Genomic DNA, 17,699 nt, shown 5'->3' on the forward strand with positions numbered 1-17,699 from the left:
CAAGTTGTTGTTGTTGTTTACGACCAATGGATTAAAGTGAATTTTTGTGGTCCCAATTTTGAAACTTCACCCACCGGGAGCGCATTTCAGGAAATTGGGCCTGTGCTTCCCAAAACAAGTTTTCAGAAAATAGTGCAATGTTATAGGGGAAAAAAAAGACATCCTTACAGAAAGAATGTTCCAAAAAGCACCCAGTAACTACCATGTTTACACACAGATTGTAGACATGGTGACTGGTATTTTCAAATTTCCAGATCCATACTGTTTTCTTTGGCCTTTAGTTTGCAAGCTGAGGGAATAGAAACCCCATAAGCCAATAAAGAATCTCTGTTTAACTGACATCAAAGCCATCGGGCCACACATAATGTGCATTTGATGTTTGATAGTCCATTATTAGTTACATCGAGTCTACAGCACGGAAACAGGCCATTTATGCTCCACACAAGCCTCCTCCTTCTTGGTTAAAAACCTCCAAGAAATAATCATCTAGGATGGCGTCTATCTCCTGTTCTTCTTTATGTTCAACTGTGCATGGTCCTCATCATTTTAACTTCCTCCTTGACTAGTCTCTTGTTATATTTTACATCTTATGTTCCTTTTCAATTTTCTCTCTTACATTTCTTCGATCTGCTTCTGTGTAATCTTGTACTTGATCTAATGGTCACTTTGAGCCTAAGAGCTTTGTAAATCTTTTGTTTAACCTCCCTTTCAATTTTTCTCTTGATCCATTTTGGTGTATTTTTGTTTACTTTCGTTTCGTGAATTATATGCTTGCTTCATTGTGTTTTTAAAGGATGTCCATTTATCTTTGACAAATTTATTCTTAAGAAGTCACCCCCCCCCCCCCTTTCTATCTATGTTAGTATACCATGTCTATTCCCTCAATAGTGTCTGGGTTACTCACAAGAACCAAGAGTCAATGGGTTACCAAACAAACCCCCTCCTTAACTTGTGACATACCAGATCCAAGCATTAATCAATGGTTCTGAAACCGAATATTGCTTGTTACAGGCTTCACGTCACGAAGCTCAGAACAGGAGTGTGACAAAACTGAACCATTTCATCGAAGATTTAGCATGGCCTTGGCTTTTTAAATTATATCAAGGTGTGCAAGGGATTAAATCAGCATCACTCACAGAAGAACGTTCCAGCTCATTTTTGATACGATTGTTGCCAGATTGGTGCTTCTTGTGGAACAGGTGACACAGGAGCCAATCCATATAATTCAAAACCAAATTTTACACTAATAATGGTGACACACCAGGCTGTGACCAGCGACCTTTAAACAGCAAAGCCCCCCCCCCCAATAATAAATGTGTACGCAGAGCAAGGCCCCACCCAAAATAGCATGATGGAGGTGGGAGGAAGCCCATCCCAGGAAATCCATCCACGTCTTCCCCACAAAGCAATCAGTCCAATTCAGTCTTCACAATGGGGAGGGTGACTCAGTTAGGACACCCGCTTCTCTTCCCCAAAGAGCCATAGCTCCAGTCCCTCGTGCGTCTTGCCACTCAAGCACTTGCAGCCTTGCCAGCACCCACAACGGCCCAGAAATTCATTCATTCCCTGCACCAGAATGGTTAGGCCCGAAGCTCCCCAGATATTGGGCCCTCGGGCCTGATTATAAGGAGCTGGCGCAGCACAACAGCCCGACGGTGAAGACTACAGAAAAATTGGGCCGCTGCTAAGGTCACAGCAGTAAAAAAAAATTGGATAGCCCGGTGGTGAAGGATCGAATACTAGAGCCTGGTCTTCAGTTGCTTCCGAGCCTCTATTCTCAGAGATCCCCATTACACACACCGTGCACCCCCTAGATAAGCTCCCTCCGATAAATGGACACAAGAGAGTCCCCAATTGATACCCACCACCTGAATACAATTAACACTAATTTATATAAATCACATGGATACAATTAACAACAGCGACTCGCAGGTAAGTGGATCCGTGGAGTCGGAGATCGAGATGGGGGCATGGCAGCAGCAATTGAGTCCTTTAATGTGGGGTCAGGAGGAGCACTACTATTCCTCCTGGCTTCACGTTCAGGTAAGTCACTCACCATCCTGACTTGGACAAATATCGGCCGTTCCTTCACCATCGCTGGGTCAAAATCCTGGAACTCCCTTCCTAACAGCACTGCGGGAGAACCTTCACCACACGGACTGCAGCGGTTCAAGAAGGCGGCTCACCACCACCTTCTCAAGGGCAATTAGGGATGGGCAATAAATGCCGGCCTCGCCAGCGACGCCCACATCCTGGGAACGAATTTTTAAAAAGGAGAGTGAGGAGGAACATGTTTCCTGGAATCAATGAGAGAGGGAACCAATATCAACACTGGGGACACACAGCAAGAGAATGTTAAAAATGGTAATCGATGCTTGTCAGCATTATCAGGCCTCCACACATTTTCCCTACTGCAGGTTGGTGCCAATACTTTAAATGAACCCCACAGCAATGTAGGATTTTAATGCTGAGCTTTATTAACTGTGTGATTTTTCTTTTAAATTTAAATTCCATCCCCCACCACCAATTTTCCCCTCCTTACCTGGCAACAGTCCTTTACACTTCAGTCCAGGAGTGCACGGGAGGAGGAAGACTTGCATTTGTATAGCGCCTTTCACGTCCTCAGGACATCCCAAAGTGCTTCACAACCAATTGTAGTCACTGTTGTAATGGAGGAAACGCAGCAGCCAATTTGCACACAGCAAGCTCCCACAAACAGCAATATAATGACCAGGTAATCTGTTTTAGGCTTTGGTTGAGGGATAAATGTTGGTCAGGAAACTGGGGAGAACTCAGTTCTACAAATGTTCAACTGCATTAACGAATAAAAGCCATTGCAAGCATTCTGCCCTTCAGGCAACTGTATATTGTTGGGTCAGGTTGTGTTTTTAATTCTACTTTATCCAAATCGTCTCTGTAGGCTCCATGGCAGCCTGAGCCCTGTTCTTGTGTCCTTTGTCCCCACAGATCCAGTTGGATGCCATATTGAGCAAGAGGGAGACCAGGAGGAAATACCAGCAGCAGGTGTCTGTGTTTATCGTGGGTTACCAGACAACATGTGGGCAGAGGAACCACCTGCTCTCCCAGCTCAGTGAGGTGAATCCCTTTCTTACAGCTGATTTCAGTAGCACTGGAACTGTCCTCATGGGTGACTGCCCTCTCCTTTGATTGCTATGAGCTGTATTACCCATTTTCATTCAGGTGTTTAGCAGGTCGAAGCTGTCATGCCATACCAGGGCACAATAGGCATAACATCCTTGTATAGTGGAGAGAAAAAAATGTCACAGTTAAAATGAATTCAGTGGTTTAACAGTACAAAGTGTTCTCATAGCATCGCTGTTAGATTTGTCAACGGGAGGCAAACAGCCCATCATAAGGTGAAGAATAATTAATTAAGACTTACACACACACACACACACACACACACACACATTGTGTCAGGGAGAGTTGTGCTAGAGTTTAGGGATCTGTGTGGGAGGACATGGATGTGGGTGTGAATGGGAGTGTTTGCAAGTCCCTGAAAGTACATGGGTGGGAGTATCTGTATGTGTGAAGCTGTGAGTAGGAATGTTCCCTTCTATTTGTGATAGAAGTTTTGGGTGGGATGTATGAAAAGGGTTGGCGGGGTGTGTGCAAGAGGGGGAGTGTGCGAGCAGGGTGTGTGGGAAATTGTCTGTATTTTTGCGTGTGTGTCTGTACTTGAGTTTTCCAAGAACACTGTTACACAAGCACTGTTGGAGACAGTATTTATAGTTGCTATGTGTCGCCTTCCCTATTGTCCAATTATATCAGCCTATTCCTCGATTCCTGATAGAATTTACCCAGTTGACAGTAACTCATTCCCAGTTGGCAGTAACTCATTCCCAGTTGGCAGTAACTCATTCCCAGTTGGCAGTAACTCATTCCCAGTTGGAAGTAACTCATTACCCCACTCCTGGTTTTGCAAGATATGGACAAATTTAAGCCCGCATCACTGTCCTGACAGTTTATTACATAAAATGTAAGAGCTTGTGGAGGAGATGGCTCATTGTCTCATTCCTGTTCTGCACCCCTCTCTCCTCGTTCTCTAGTCTTCTCCTCTGATTCAGGTTAAGGCTCAGCTGGGTTGATGGTGTTATTTGTTTGATCTCTGGGGCCTGGGTTTGGGTCTTGCCCCCAGACTGGTACCCTCCATCTGTTGGCTGTCAGACTACGTGAAATGAGCTTGGGGCAACCACAATGCCACTGGGCAAAACGGCCTCAAATTTGACACCAATAAAACCAAGTGAGGCAATGACAGCGGGTGTGGGAAAGTGTATCGAGCTTGTGGTTTCCTCTTTTGCCAGTTGTTGAGTTCCCCTGGTTTCTAACATTAGAAAGTTGACATTTCCAATGCTGTAGACGTTCCACTAGGGGTGAACTTCCTCTGGACGTCTCCAGCTCTGATGCTTTGATGGAAGTTCAAGGGAAAACCCCCAAAAGCAAAACAAGGATACAATAGGAGGAAAATAAATGATGGTGCAGTCTGATATCCCACATTGCAGCCAGGGCCTGGAGCACCAATCTCAGTCTCAACTGATGGTCATGGAATGCCTGGGTCTACTGGATGACGTTCACCTGTGTTCAGCATCACTTTGTCTCAGTGCAGCCCACGGAGACCTGACTGGAGAGGTTCAGCTTCCTCGCGACAATCCGAGGGCAGTCAATAGCTCGGACAGCGGATAGAAGAGGCCGCTCGGTGACGTGAGGCAGCAGTGGTGGGGTGGGGGAAGAAAGGGCCAGGGGGGCAGGGACACTATCAACTAAGAAAATGTGGGTGGTCTCAGTACTTCAGAACCTTGTTGTGCTTGCAGTTCTTCAGCCGGCAAACTGCGATGATTGAGGAGGAGAGCTCGTCAGCGGCGGAGAAGAAGGAGCCGGAGCTGGAGGACGTGGCTGTGAAGGTGAGGGGAAAGTCACAGCATTTGGGTTGGCCATTGCTTAGTTTGAGTCACTGCGCAGACGCAGACGCACGACTCCTCACCTGCTGTCGTGCTGCTCTCAATATACACAGACCATTACAGGTAACGTTCCCCATTGCTTTTGTCTTCTCTCCTCTCTTCACAACAGTGACTCACCCGCTACAGCGGCTCAGTGTCCGCACTCTCGCCTCCGAGTCAGAAGGTGGTGGGTTCAAGTCCCTCTCCAGAGACTTGAGCATAGAATCTAGGCTGATATTCCAGTGCAGTACTGAGGGAGTGCTGCACTGTCGGAGATGCTGTCTTTTGGATGAGACGTTAAACCGAGGCCCTGTCTACCCTCTCAGGTGAATGTAAAAGATCCCACGGCACTATTTCGAAGAAGAGCAGGGGAGTTCCCCCGGGCCAGTGCTGTGTGTGGGATCTTGCTATGCACAAATTGGATGCCGCAGAACAACAGGGACTACACTTCAAAAGTATTTAATTGGCTGTAAAACGTTTCGGGACGTCCTGAGGTTGGGAAAGGCGCTATATAAATGCAAGTCTTTTTATGGTTCCACGGGGCCAGCAGTCCTAGTCCAGGTGGTCATTCTTCAGTGATGTCCAGCAGGTGGGGCTTTCTTATACGGACAGTCAGGTGCAGGTTGTTTGACTGTTGAGGACACCATGTGTGAGCCTGGGCTGATCTCACACACACACACACACACACACTCTCATTCTCACACTCAATAAATAGTGAACAGGAGCATGGGTCTTGGCACTTCTTCCCTTCTCTAGCCCATAGATGTTAACTCTGAGACCAATTCCAGCCTCCCAACATCTCCTCTGAGATCAACTACATAGAATTGACAGCAAAGAAACAGGCCATTAGGCCCAACACATCAGTGCTTTAGTTTATGCTCCACACGAGCCTCCTCCCATCTTACTTCATCTCACCCTATCACCATATCTTTCTATTCCTTTCTCCCTCATGTGTTTATCTGGCTCCCCCTTAAAGAATCAAACTTGTATCTTACTTGTCTGTGTAACTCAATACTCAACAAATATCTTTAAAACATATAATTGCATTCAGGGCTCCACCATTGACTGAATAAACACCTAGACTGTAGGTGTATGTTAGTCGGAGGGTCGGGGGTGTCACTGAATGGCTGGGTTGTTATTTGAAGGGGGCTGAGGCAATGAGCTGCTCGTCACAATGTTTTCTGTTCTGTTTTTCAGGTAAACGATGCATTAAATTCAGCTGAACAAGGAATACTGAAACTCGCAGAACTCAACAAAGAGATTAACAAATACATTAGCACAGCAACGATGGCCAAAGAACCAAAGGGGTAAGTTCTAACATCGTTCACACCTTCGAGTCACACCACAAATCAGGGGGTGTCCAATCTGGCCCTCCGCTGACCCCTGACACTGATAACCGACCCTTGAAGCCAAGTCAACTCATTTTTCCTCTTCTCCTTCTTTGTCCTGTTTGAAGTTTGCTGGCCTGGAGGTTTGGAAATCGCTGTTCTTGGTGCTGCAGTCTCGTTGAATAAATCCCAAGTCACAACACCAAGATCAATTCCAATCAACAACTCCAGATGTCCGCAATTTGTGGGAACAGGGATTTGTCCGTGGCTTTCGATGATCCACAATGATCACCAAAGCGGCCCAGCAAGGCAAAATCTCAGACACCCCTGCCGTACATATAGATAGTTCACACATCGCAGCCTGGCAGAGGATCCCATCCACAGGGCACGATACAGTCAGGTTAAAGATGCTCTTATATTGAGTCACGTGCCGTAATGGAGCAACCGGCCCCCGATACGTGGGTCCCGTGAAGCTGGCTGCCACACCAAAGTAAAGCGGCTGGGTTATTTAAGGCCGGCTGCTGGGATGATCTGGTAAAAAGACACCCCAGGAAGTCTCAGTTCTTACTCCAGAGACTTGAGCACAAAATCTAGGCTGACCCTCCCAGTGCAGGACTGAGGGAGTGCTGCACTGTCGGAGGTGCTTTTTCTCAGATGAGACGTCGGGCCTCTCAGGTGGATGTTATAAGATCCCATGGCATTATTTTGAAGAAGAGCAAGAGAAGTTCTTCCCGGTGTCCTGGCCAATATTTATCCCACAACCAACATCACTAAAAAAACAGATTATCCGGTCATTATCACATTGCTGTTTGTGGGATCTTGCTGTGCTCAAATTGGCTGCCGCGTTTCCTACATTACAACAGTGACTACACTTCAAAAGTACTTAATTGACTGTAAAGCACTTTGGGACGTCCTGAGGTCATGAGAGGCGCTATATAAATGCAAGTTCCTTCTTTCTTTTTACATGTGATGCCAGCAGATTTCCCATAGTGGCAGGAGGGTCACACTTCATGTAACGCACCGTGTATTATTCTGCTGCTCAGTGTATTATTCTGCTGCTCAGGTGGGCGCTGTGTTTAAACCCACCTGCTCCTATTAGTCTAATTGCTTCAAGTGAAAACAACCCATTTGCTGTTTGCTGAGGGAAGTTCAGAGATTGGAAGGTGCTTATAAATTTTGCATTCCAGGTTAGATAAAAACCAGCAGGGATGATAGGCTTCCTTTCTACCTTGGACACTTTGAGTGTGACATCTGAAGTGTGATAGTTGCTCTCAAAACTTTTATGGAGGTAGACTAGCAGATCGCCCATGGCATTGCTCATGATGAGTTTATATATACATTTGTGATTTTTCTGTGTTTTTTATGTGATAAATTTTATATTCGAGGTAAGTAGTGGGGGGGGGGCGGTGAGGAACTATCAGGGGAACTGCACCACGGAGAAGGTTTTATTGCTGGAATATAAATTGTGTAGTTTTTTGGTGAAATGTGATGGGGAGAAATGAAATTTGGGGGAAAGGTTTTGTCGAATATAATTAGTGAAAATAACCAGTTGGAAAGAGAAAAAGTACAAAGACTTAAATATTTAACCAATGAACAAATGGAAAATTGACCAAAGGCTTGACAATCACAACCAAAATGGCAGACTTAACTGACACAAAAATCTTACTACAAAGATTGGTGAATATCATGAATTTTTGAGAGTATAATGGCATAAGGCCTCTGATTAATCGACCGCACAGTGCTGACTGTACACCATGAAGAAAAAGAGAAAGAAAGAGCTTGTATTTATTTTGTGTTTTTCCATCCCAAAATGCTTCACAACCAATGAGTTGCCCTTGAGGTCACTGTTGTTACGTAGGCAAATGTTATCCCACAAACAGCAAACGAGATGAATGTCCAGCTAATCTAGCTATCTTTCTGCTGCTATTATAACCATAAGACCATAAGAGATAGGAGCAGGAGTAGGCCATTCGGCCCCTCGAGCCTGCTGCTCCATTCAATGAGATCATGGCTGATCTGATTTTTACCTCAACTCCATTTTCCCGCCTTTTCCCCCTATCCTTTGACTCTCTTGCTGATCAAAAACGTGTCTAACTCAGCCTTGAATGTATTCAATGACTCAGCCTCCACAGCTTTTTGGGGTAAAGTTGGTTGAGGGAAGAATATTGGCCAAGATACTAGGAGAATTGCCTGCTCTTCTTCGAATAGTGGCGTGGGATCTTTAATGTCCACCTGAACAGCCATTCTAAAGGCAGCACCTCCAGCAATGCAGTACTCAGATAGAACTTTGCATTCCCTGGTTGTCAAGGCCGATATGGCCATCTGTATTTCTAGCAAGTTATTTCTCTATCTGTGTCAGTGTGGTTGCTGTTCACTTTGTTTCTCAGTGGAACAGGCAGCATACGGAACATCAAAAATGGCAGATGTGGGATGCCATGGAGCTCAGGGACGCACACTACTCAAATCACTCATCAGTCCTGAATGTCCGTATGGGAAACCAATGTAAAAGACACTTCAGACTTCAAAACCCCGCCAGGTTTTGATTAGATCAGTTGCATCTTATTAACCATTTCTACAATTTTCGGACTATCGCTGTTTTTTTTTTTGTTTTCATAGAATGATACAGCACAGTGGAGGCCATTCGGCCCATCGTGCCTGTGCCGGCTCTTTGAAAGAGCTATCCATTTAGTCCCACTCCCCTGCCCTTTCCCCCATAGCCCTGCAAACTTTCCCCCCTTCAAATATTTATCCAATTCCATTTTGAAAGTTACTACTGAATCTGCTTCCACCGCCCTTTCAGGCAGCGCGTTCCAGATCATTACAACTCGCAGCGTAAAAACGTTTTTTTTTAGAAGAACTCGTCAAACTACATCCATCAATGAGACAAAGAAACCTGCTTTACAGGAAGGGGAGAGGAAAAGAGACTCCCTGGAGGTTTGGCCCCACTCCAGAGACTTGAGCACATAATCTAGGCTGACACTCCAGTGCCGTACTGAGGGAGTGCTGCACTGTTGGAGGTGCCATCTTTCGGATGGGACGTTAAACCGAGGCCCCGTTAAACCAGGAGGTTTGGTCTTCTTGGGATCAGTTCTTTGGCCTACTTCTTTTCAGTTTTCATTGTCCACGGGCCCTCCAAAATAGCGTTACTTATTTTACTGACCTTGAGTTGACCTGTGACCTGTGACCTGTGACCAATCAGGTACAAATTCCGCCCTCAGTCTGTTCAATTATCCCACCGTTGAATTCAGATGCAGACCTGTCAATAAAAAGTGATCGAAGAGAAAGAAGTTAATGAGTGCTTGGGGATTATTTTACTGAGGTAAAATAAGAAAGGACCACCTCTCCTGTTTTTCAATTGAGCTGGACCATAGCAAGCAAATTTTAAATTTCCATCCTCCTCTTACCGTGGTCTTGCCCCTCCCTGTCTCTGTAACACTCCCCCCTCCTCCCCATCCCACTCTCTGTTCCTCTGGCCTCTTGTGTATCCCCCCTCCCTTTGCCCCACCAATGATGGCCATGCCTACAGCCACCTAGGCCCAACAGTCTGTAGTCCCTCCTTAAACCGCTCCACCTCTCCAACACCCTCTCCTCCTTAAAATCCCTCCTTAAAAACCCACCTGTTAGAAACATAGAATGGTTACAGCACAGAAGGAGGCTATTCGGCCCATCGAGCACGTGCCGGCTCTTTGTGAGAGCAATCCAGTTAGTCCCATTCCCCCGCTCTTTCTCTGTAGCCTTGCAAACTTTTTCCCTTCAAGTATTTATCCAGTTCCGTTTTGAAAGCCACGAAAAGGACCAAGCTTCTCGTCATCCCCACCCGCCCCCCCCCCCAATATCTCCTTCTTTGGCTCAGTGTCCATTTTCTATTGGATTACACCTTTATAAAGAGTTTTTTCTACGTTAAAGGCTCTATAAAAATTCAAGTCGTTGTTTCTGCATTAGTAACGTCAACTTCGCAATAGAACAAAAGGTAAGATAAAATATAAACCAGCAGTTAACAGGGTTCATGGGATATAGTGGATACCCAACAGGGAATAGTAGATAATGCACTGTAGATATCGGCTGCAGAACACACAGTGGGATATAGTGTTTAGTTCCCGTACAAAGTATAATCGTTCTGTGGAATCACCGTGTATTTGATTCTGCTTAGGAGTCGTAAAAAGCTGGAAAGGGCAGTAAACCAGGCCAAGGAGAACATGGTCCATCTGAGAAAGAAGCTGAAAGAGACCCAGACTGGTAAGGGAGAACATCCAAACACCTCTGTAAATGGATTTCAACAGACGGGGCCTCGGTTTAACGTCTTGTCCGAAAGATGGCACCTCCAACAATACAGCACTCCCTCAGTACTGCACTGGAATGTCAGCCTAGACTTTGTGCTCAAGTCTCTGGTGTGAGACTTGAACCCACAACCTTCTGACCCAGAGGCGAGAGTGCTGCCCACTGAGTCACGACTGACTTTGTACTGTTTTATCCTTTTTACCGTATAAATGTACCATGTTAGAAATGGATTAAAAAAATGAGTACTTTACTAATAAAAATAAATAATGAGAAAGTAATGAAATAATTAAGAGAGTGTGCAGTTTGGAATAATATCTGTGAAATATCATTAACACAGAGCTGGAGTCCAAGGAAAAGAGATTAAATGAACTGCTGAAACAGAGTGAGTCCAGACTGCGGGAGTGTCAGTTCTTCCAATGTCAACTGGACATCAAAAAGGTACAGAGAGTAAATCAAGACTTATTCTGTGGCCAGTCGTCGCCTTATATTATATTATTTATTATAAGAATTGTTGCAACAATACAAGGTTGTAGAAAAAGGAATTGTGCCCATGGATATTCTTATCTACTCATTGGAATATGTGTGATGGAATACTCTCCACTTGCCTGGATGAGTGCAGCTGCAACAACACTCAAGAAGCTCAACACCATCCAGGACAAAGCAGTCACTTAATCGGCAGCCCATCCTCCACTTTAAACATTCATTCCCTCCACCACCAGCGCACTGTGGCTGCAGTGTGTGCTATCTACAGGATGCACTGCAGCAACTCGCCAAGGCTTCTTCAGCAGCATCTCCCAAACCCGCGAGCTCCACCTGGAAGGGTAAGGGCAGCAGGTGCACAGGAACACCACCACCGCCATGGTCACACACCATCCCAACTTGGACATATATTGGCCGTTTCTTAATTGTCACTGGGTCAAAGTCCCTACCCAACAGCAATGTGGGAGAACCTTCACCACACGGACTGCTGCGGTTCAAGAAGGCGGCTCACCACCACCTTCTCAAGGGCAACGAGGGAGGGCAATAAATGCCGGCCTTGTTAGTGATGTCCACACCCCAATAATGAATTTTTAAAAAATTATTTTTATATATATATATCTCGACTTGGCTCATTTTCAAAGGGGACTCTTTACACCGTTTGGGACTTTTATCCTGCCAGGGGGCAGCAGAATGCTAGTTTGCCCAATTTAATGGTCTTCTTGTAGCTCCAAGATTTGCCAAACAGGATGTGCCACTTTAAAACAAGCAACTTCTTCAAGAAATTCCTCCTCTGATACTAAAGTTTTTTTAAAGCCAGCCCACTCCTTTTAACCATTCGACTGATGCAGATGAGTATGGACATTGCATGGAACCAGAGACTCATACAGCACAGAACGAGGCCATTCAACCCATCGTGCCTGTGCTGGCTCTTTGAAAGAGCTGTCCATTTAGTCCCACTCCCCTGTTCTTTCCCCATAGCCTTGCAAATTTCTCCTTTTCAAGTATTTATCAAATTCCCTTTTGAAAGTTACCATTAAACTTGCCTCCCCCACCCTTTCAGGCAGTGCATTCCAGATCATAATAACACACAGGGTAAAACAAATTCTCTTCATCTCCCCCCCTGTTTCTTTTTCCAATTATCTTAAATCTGTATCCTCTGGTTACTGACCCTCCTGCCAGCTGGAAAGCGGCATCTCCCTATCTACTCTAACAAATCCCCTCATGCATCGTGAGGTAAGTGTGTTCGTAGATACGGTCAGAGTGAGGCCTTCAGAGAGGGAGCTGGACATTCAGTTGTATTCCATGTGGTGGCAAGAGTAGGAAGGTTCTTCCCTCCTGATGGCTCGGCAAACTTGTTCAAGGAGATAAATTGGAAGTGACAATGGAAAAAAAGAATAACGTTTGCGGGGGTGGGGAGAAGAGAGTAAAGAAACTGCAATGTTTTCAATGAGGAAGAGGGGGAGACGGAGGGGGAGAGGGAGAGAGGGAGAGAGATAAAGGCACATGTTTCTTGTCACTGGCCATAGGGAGGCATCATCGTTGCTTCATGATGGCTACTCACAAGGGAGATTGGTAGCAGCTGGAAGCAGCCATCTCAGGCCAGATGCATGGCAGCTACAAGATGGCCTGGTTTTTGGTTGTATGCTAATTGTAGCCTATTAATTTTAATGGGTTACCATCAACGTTGCAATCGGATAACAAAGGCCATTAATGTTCCATTAATATGCGTATTAATTGTCGATACCAATAGATCTCGATGTTCTCATTTAGGATTTTTCCTGAGGGGACAGGGCTAAAAAGACCCCTTTCCAAACCTCCAGACTCACAAAATTCAACCAGGACAAACTCGCAAATAAGAAATGCGACAGCAAATAGGACTGAGTAGCCTGGGATTCGAAGGTTGCACTTTAGACACTGCTGGCCTCTCACAACAGTATGTTGTTGAGATTGGGAACTCACCGTGTGGGGAATTGTTGGTTAAAATTCTGTCGATGGCTCCGTGCACTGGAGCCCGACACACACGGTCGCTACACACCCACCACCTTGCTGTGTCCAAGTGCAGACAGGACCTGACAGATTATTCTTCCACATCCAGAAATCCATAAGAAAGTTGTGCCAGGAGAATGAACTGCGGGAGGAGCTTCTGGAGCAGGAAGTGAAACGGCAGGCTGATCGCATCACGGATCTACAGAGCATGCTCGGAGAGGTGCAGGCGGAGAAGGAGCAAATGATCCAACAAGTGCCACAGGTAATGTGGGCACGTCACCGGGCATTAGTGTTAAATAAAGTCAACGGAGAGTGAAATCAGGAGGGGTGTAAAATGAGCAGCCGAAACCGCCCGCTTCCCGCCTGACGGATTAGGTAAAAATTACCGCGCTCTGTTCCGCCAAATTGTACATGATCCATGGAGGGAAGGGAGCTGGTTGGCCTTTTCTTGGTCTGTACTTTGGTGTGGCCTTATCTTTGCCCCTTGTCCAAAAGGAGAGTCCCCAGCTTCCTGGCAAGTTTCCTGAAGGCGTGGATTTGTCCGATGAGGAGGAGGAAGAGGAGGGAAGAGTTGCTGAAAGGAGGCTGGTTGAAACGCCCGGGCTGCTGGAGGATCTGATAGAGAACAGTCGAATTCGGATGAGTGGCATTCAGCGGGATATCGAGGTACGAATCTGGTGACACTCAACAAGGTCTAGGAAGTTGGCTCTCAGTTCAAGGTATTTTTAGTGAGGGTGGGATCTCTTTTCCCCAGAATTAATTCTCTCACCTTTTTTCCCCCCTTAGTTCCACACTAATTGTGGCCAAGATATCAGGAGATCAGCTCCACTGAGCCAACCGCGAGGAGGCGCCCACGAGCAGCCCGGTGATAACTCTTTGATTTTCCCTTCCCTTGTGGAAAACCTCCAGATCTCCATTTTTTTACTTGTTCACAGTGCTGTGGCTGAGATTGAGAACTCAGTAAAGCCAGCGATCATAGGAGTGATGCCACGTAGCGATGGCCTGAGGGGGCCGGAGAAGAATTTCCCAGAGTGGCCCTGGGTTTTTTCTCCTTTTTTTGCCTCTCCCGGGAGATTACGTGGGTGCGGGGGAGAGGGTGGGAGGTGCGGGGGAGAGGGTGGGAGGTGGAGGGGAGAGGGTGGGAGGTGCGGGGGAGAGGGCGGGAGGGAGGTGGAGGGGAGAGGGTGAGAGGTGGAGGGGAGGGAAGAAGTGATTAGTCAGGATACTCCGGCCATTATAGTGTGGGGCAGGCTTGATGGACCAGCTGGTCCTTTCCTGCCCATTAATTTCAGATGTTTGTATTATTGCACCCTAGTGCCTCATCAATCATATCATTGAGTGAATTTATTTAACAATAGATAAATAAGTGAATAAATAACAGTAACATAACACATATACATTTATAATTGGAATTACACTATCTAGTCCCTGTCTTGAAGGTTCCAAACCAATTCTCTCCAATTTGAACAATTCGACTGATTTAAATACCTCCTAAACGGTGACTTTTGTTTGTAGGGAGACATTGCTGAGCTAGCGCAAAAGCTGGAGAAACATCAGATCACTCTACAGGAAGCCCAAAGAGGTACAATTACATAGAATGTACAGCACAGAAACAGGCCATTCGGCCCAACAGGTCCATGCAAGTGTTTATGCTCCACACGAGCCTCCTCCCTCCCTACTTCATCTCACCCTATCAGCATAACCTTCTATTCCTTTCTCCCTCATGTGTTTATCTATCTTCCCCGTAGCTCCTCTTCCACATTGAACACCACCGTCTGTTAACTAAGGAAGTTCTTTCTGTGTTTGGTAAATCAATGTAACCAGTGCAAAGCCAGAGTTTGGAGAAAATATTGTTTGTTTCGTAAAGTTCATTTGTTATACCTAAGGGAAGATCTTTATAACTGTCTTGAATTTATATCACACCATATCACATCTCTCAGAAACATTTTGAAGCAATTCACACGCAACAAACTACTTTGAAGTTCAGTCTCTGTAGATTTTCCGTTCTTTCTCTCTTTCCTTCCTTCTTTCCTTCCTGTAGACAAGGCAAGTTTGTGTGCAACATCCCACAAACATCAATTAATGTTCATCTGTTTTTTTGCGCTGTTGTTGATTGAGGGAGGAGTGTTGCCCAGGCCACGGGGAGATCTCCCTGCTCCTCGTCACGTGGTAACGGGATCTGTAACGTTATAGCAACAGGCTGAATGGGACCAGATTTCACATCCCACCTGAAGGACGGCACCGTCGACAATGCAGCACTCCCTCGGTGCTGCACTGGGGTGTTAGTCTCGTCTGAGGAGTATATTCGCAAAATTGTTTAAGAGCTGTTCAAACAGATGGTTTTAAAGTCGCCGTCTCCCCATTTAATTTTATATGGAAACCAGGTAAAGATAGCAAGGCCTACAAACAGCCTTTTTCATTCCTACATGGCTTTTGAAGGTGATTTTAAAATGTGTATATTGGGGTTTACTTTTACCTTTGGCAGAGGTTAGAAAACTGATGGTATAGGATTGGCTGCCCATTATATACCCCATCTGATTCTCCTTTCCATTGCCCTTCTGTGTCAGCCGTGGCTCAGTTGGTAACACTTTCGCCTCTGAGTCAGAAGGTTGTGGGTTCGAGCCCTGCTCCAGAGACTTGAGCACATAATCTAGGCTGACGCTCCCAGCGCAGTACTGAGGGAGTGCTGCACTGTCAGAGGTGCCATCTTGTGGATGAGATGTTAAAACGAGGCCCCGTCTGCCCTCTCAGGTGGACGTAAAAGATCCCACAGGCACTATTTGAAGAAGAGCAGGGGAGTTCTCCCTGGTGACCTGGCCAGTATTTATCCCTCAACCAATATCACTAAAACAGATTATCTGGTCGTTATCTCATTGCTGTTTGTGGGACCTTGCTGTGTGCAAACTGGCTGCTGTGTTTCCTACATTACAACAATGACTATGCTTTAAAAGTACTTCATTGGCTGTAAAGCGAATTGGGACATTCTGAGGTTGTGAAAGGCGCTATATAAATGCAAGCCTTTCTTTCCTGGTCTGGATGGATGGTGCACTTCCCCACTGAGCCACTAGGGGATGGTGTGGCTGCGAATGCTCCTTATTCCTCCAATGAGAGCCTCTTGTGCTCGCCCGAGAAAGGACGTCAAATTATGGGTAAAACCTAAAGGCCCGAGAGACGCCACCTCATTGAATGGGCATCTATATTCACCCATAATTTGAGAGACTAAATTGTCATGGCAACACGGGCGATCGAAATAGGTGAGTGAAGGTTAAGGAGCTGTCGTCCATTCAGAGGGTGACGTGAGTTGAAATAATTTGCCTCTTTGTCTGATATGTGCGTAGGACTCCTGGAGACACAAGTGTATCAGCTGGAGAAAGTTCGAAAAGCCCACAGCCTGGAGAGGAGGCGACTCCAAGGATACCATCAGAGGCAGATAACACAGCTCCTGGTAAAGAATCACACTACTTCCAGCGGTAAAATTAAATGGAAAGCCTGGCATGTTTATAGAGTGGTTCATAGCAATGAGAATGTGGATTCTCACAGAACAGAACAGTGTTTTCACCATCCTAAACCTTCACACCTGGGACCTGGGTTGAAGACCATGGGATGAAGGTCACCCCTCCCTGATTCAGGACTGGGTCATGGAGTTGGAACATTATCATTTCAATCCTAGTTTAAACCCAGCCCATGCTGAGTGGATAAAAATGTCTCCATTACAGCCTTGGGCTGAAACAGTGGATAAATGGCCAACACCATGTAAACGAAGTCACCCAGTAAAGGTTTGTAATTAGCAAGTTCAATAGCTCAGGAGGAGTTATTTTACAGTCATTCAAGAAAAAAGTTGCATTTATATAGCACCTTATCATAACCTCCAGAGTACTTTACAACAAATGGATTGCTTTTACATAGAAACATAGAAAATAGGAGGAAGAGTAGGCCATTCGGCCCTTCGGGCCTGCTCAGCCATTCAAAATGATCATGGCTGATCATCTAACTCAGTACCCTGTTCCCGCTTTTTCCCCATATCCCTTGATCCCTTTAGCATTAGGAAATATATCTATCTCCTTCTTGAATACATCTAATGACTTGGCCTCCACTGCCTTGTGTGGTAGAGAATTCCACCGGTTCACCACCCTCTGAGTGAAGAAATTTCTCCTCATCTCGGTTCTAAATGGCATTCCCCATATCCTGAGACTGTGACCCCTGGTTCTGGACTCCCCAGCCATCGGGAACATCCTCCCTGCATCTAGTCTGATTGGTCCTGTTAGAATTTTATATGTTTCGATGAGATCACCTCTCATTCTTCTAAACTCTAGTGAATACAGGCCGAGTCGACCCAATCTCTCCTCGTACGTCAGTCCTGCCATCCCAGGAATCAGTCTGGTAAACCTTCGTTTTGAAGTGCAGCCACTGTTTTGTTGGCAAATATGGCAGCCAATTTGTGCACAGCAAGATCCAACGCTCAGAAAATGAATAAATGATGTGTTAAAATGTTTTTGGTGGATGGAGGAATATTGAGCAGGACATCTCCTGCTCGTCTTCGAAGTAGTGCTGTGGCAGCCTTTACGTCCATTTGAGAGCATCTTTTACATCCATGGAATGACGGCACCTCCGACAGTGCAGCACTCCCTCAGTACTGCACTGGAGGGTCAACCTGGATTATGTGCTCCGT

General features: G+C 45.8%; 2 protein-coding genes across 2 annotated transcripts in view; both read left to right on the forward strand.

The window, feature by feature from the left end:
* LOC137304707 (small ribosomal subunit protein eS17) overlaps window positions 1-17,699 on the forward strand; it is a 135,231-nt gene that overhangs the window by 18,579 nt on the left and 98,953 nt on the right. The window lies entirely within an intron of this gene.
* LOC137304576 (uncharacterized) overlaps window positions 1-17,699 on the forward strand; it is a 55,474-nt gene that overhangs the window by 4,109 nt on the left and 33,666 nt on the right. The window contains exons 3-11 of the mRNA XM_067973222.1: window positions 2,968-3,096; window positions 4,833-4,922; window positions 6,156-6,265; window positions 10,437-10,522; window positions 10,902-11,002; window positions 13,140-13,292; window positions 13,526-13,696; window positions 14,546-14,612; window positions 16,369-16,475. Of these exons, the coding sequence (XP_067829323.1) occupies window positions 2,968-3,096; window positions 4,833-4,922; window positions 6,156-6,265; window positions 10,437-10,522; window positions 10,902-11,002; window positions 13,140-13,292; window positions 13,526-13,696; window positions 14,546-14,612; window positions 16,369-16,475 (1,014 nt within the window). The remainder of the gene's footprint in view (window positions 1-2,967; window positions 3,097-4,832; window positions 4,923-6,155; window positions 6,266-10,436; window positions 10,523-10,901; window positions 11,003-13,139; window positions 13,293-13,525; window positions 13,697-14,545; window positions 14,613-16,368; window positions 16,476-17,699) is intronic.

The sequence above is a fragment of the Heptranchias perlo genome, chromosome 38 (genome assembly GCF_035084215.1).
Source record: "Heptranchias perlo isolate sHepPer1 chromosome 38, sHepPer1.hap1, whole genome shotgun sequence".
In the NCBI taxonomy this organism is placed as follows: Eukaryota; Metazoa; Chordata; class Chondrichthyes; order Hexanchiformes; family Hexanchidae; genus Heptranchias; species Heptranchias perlo.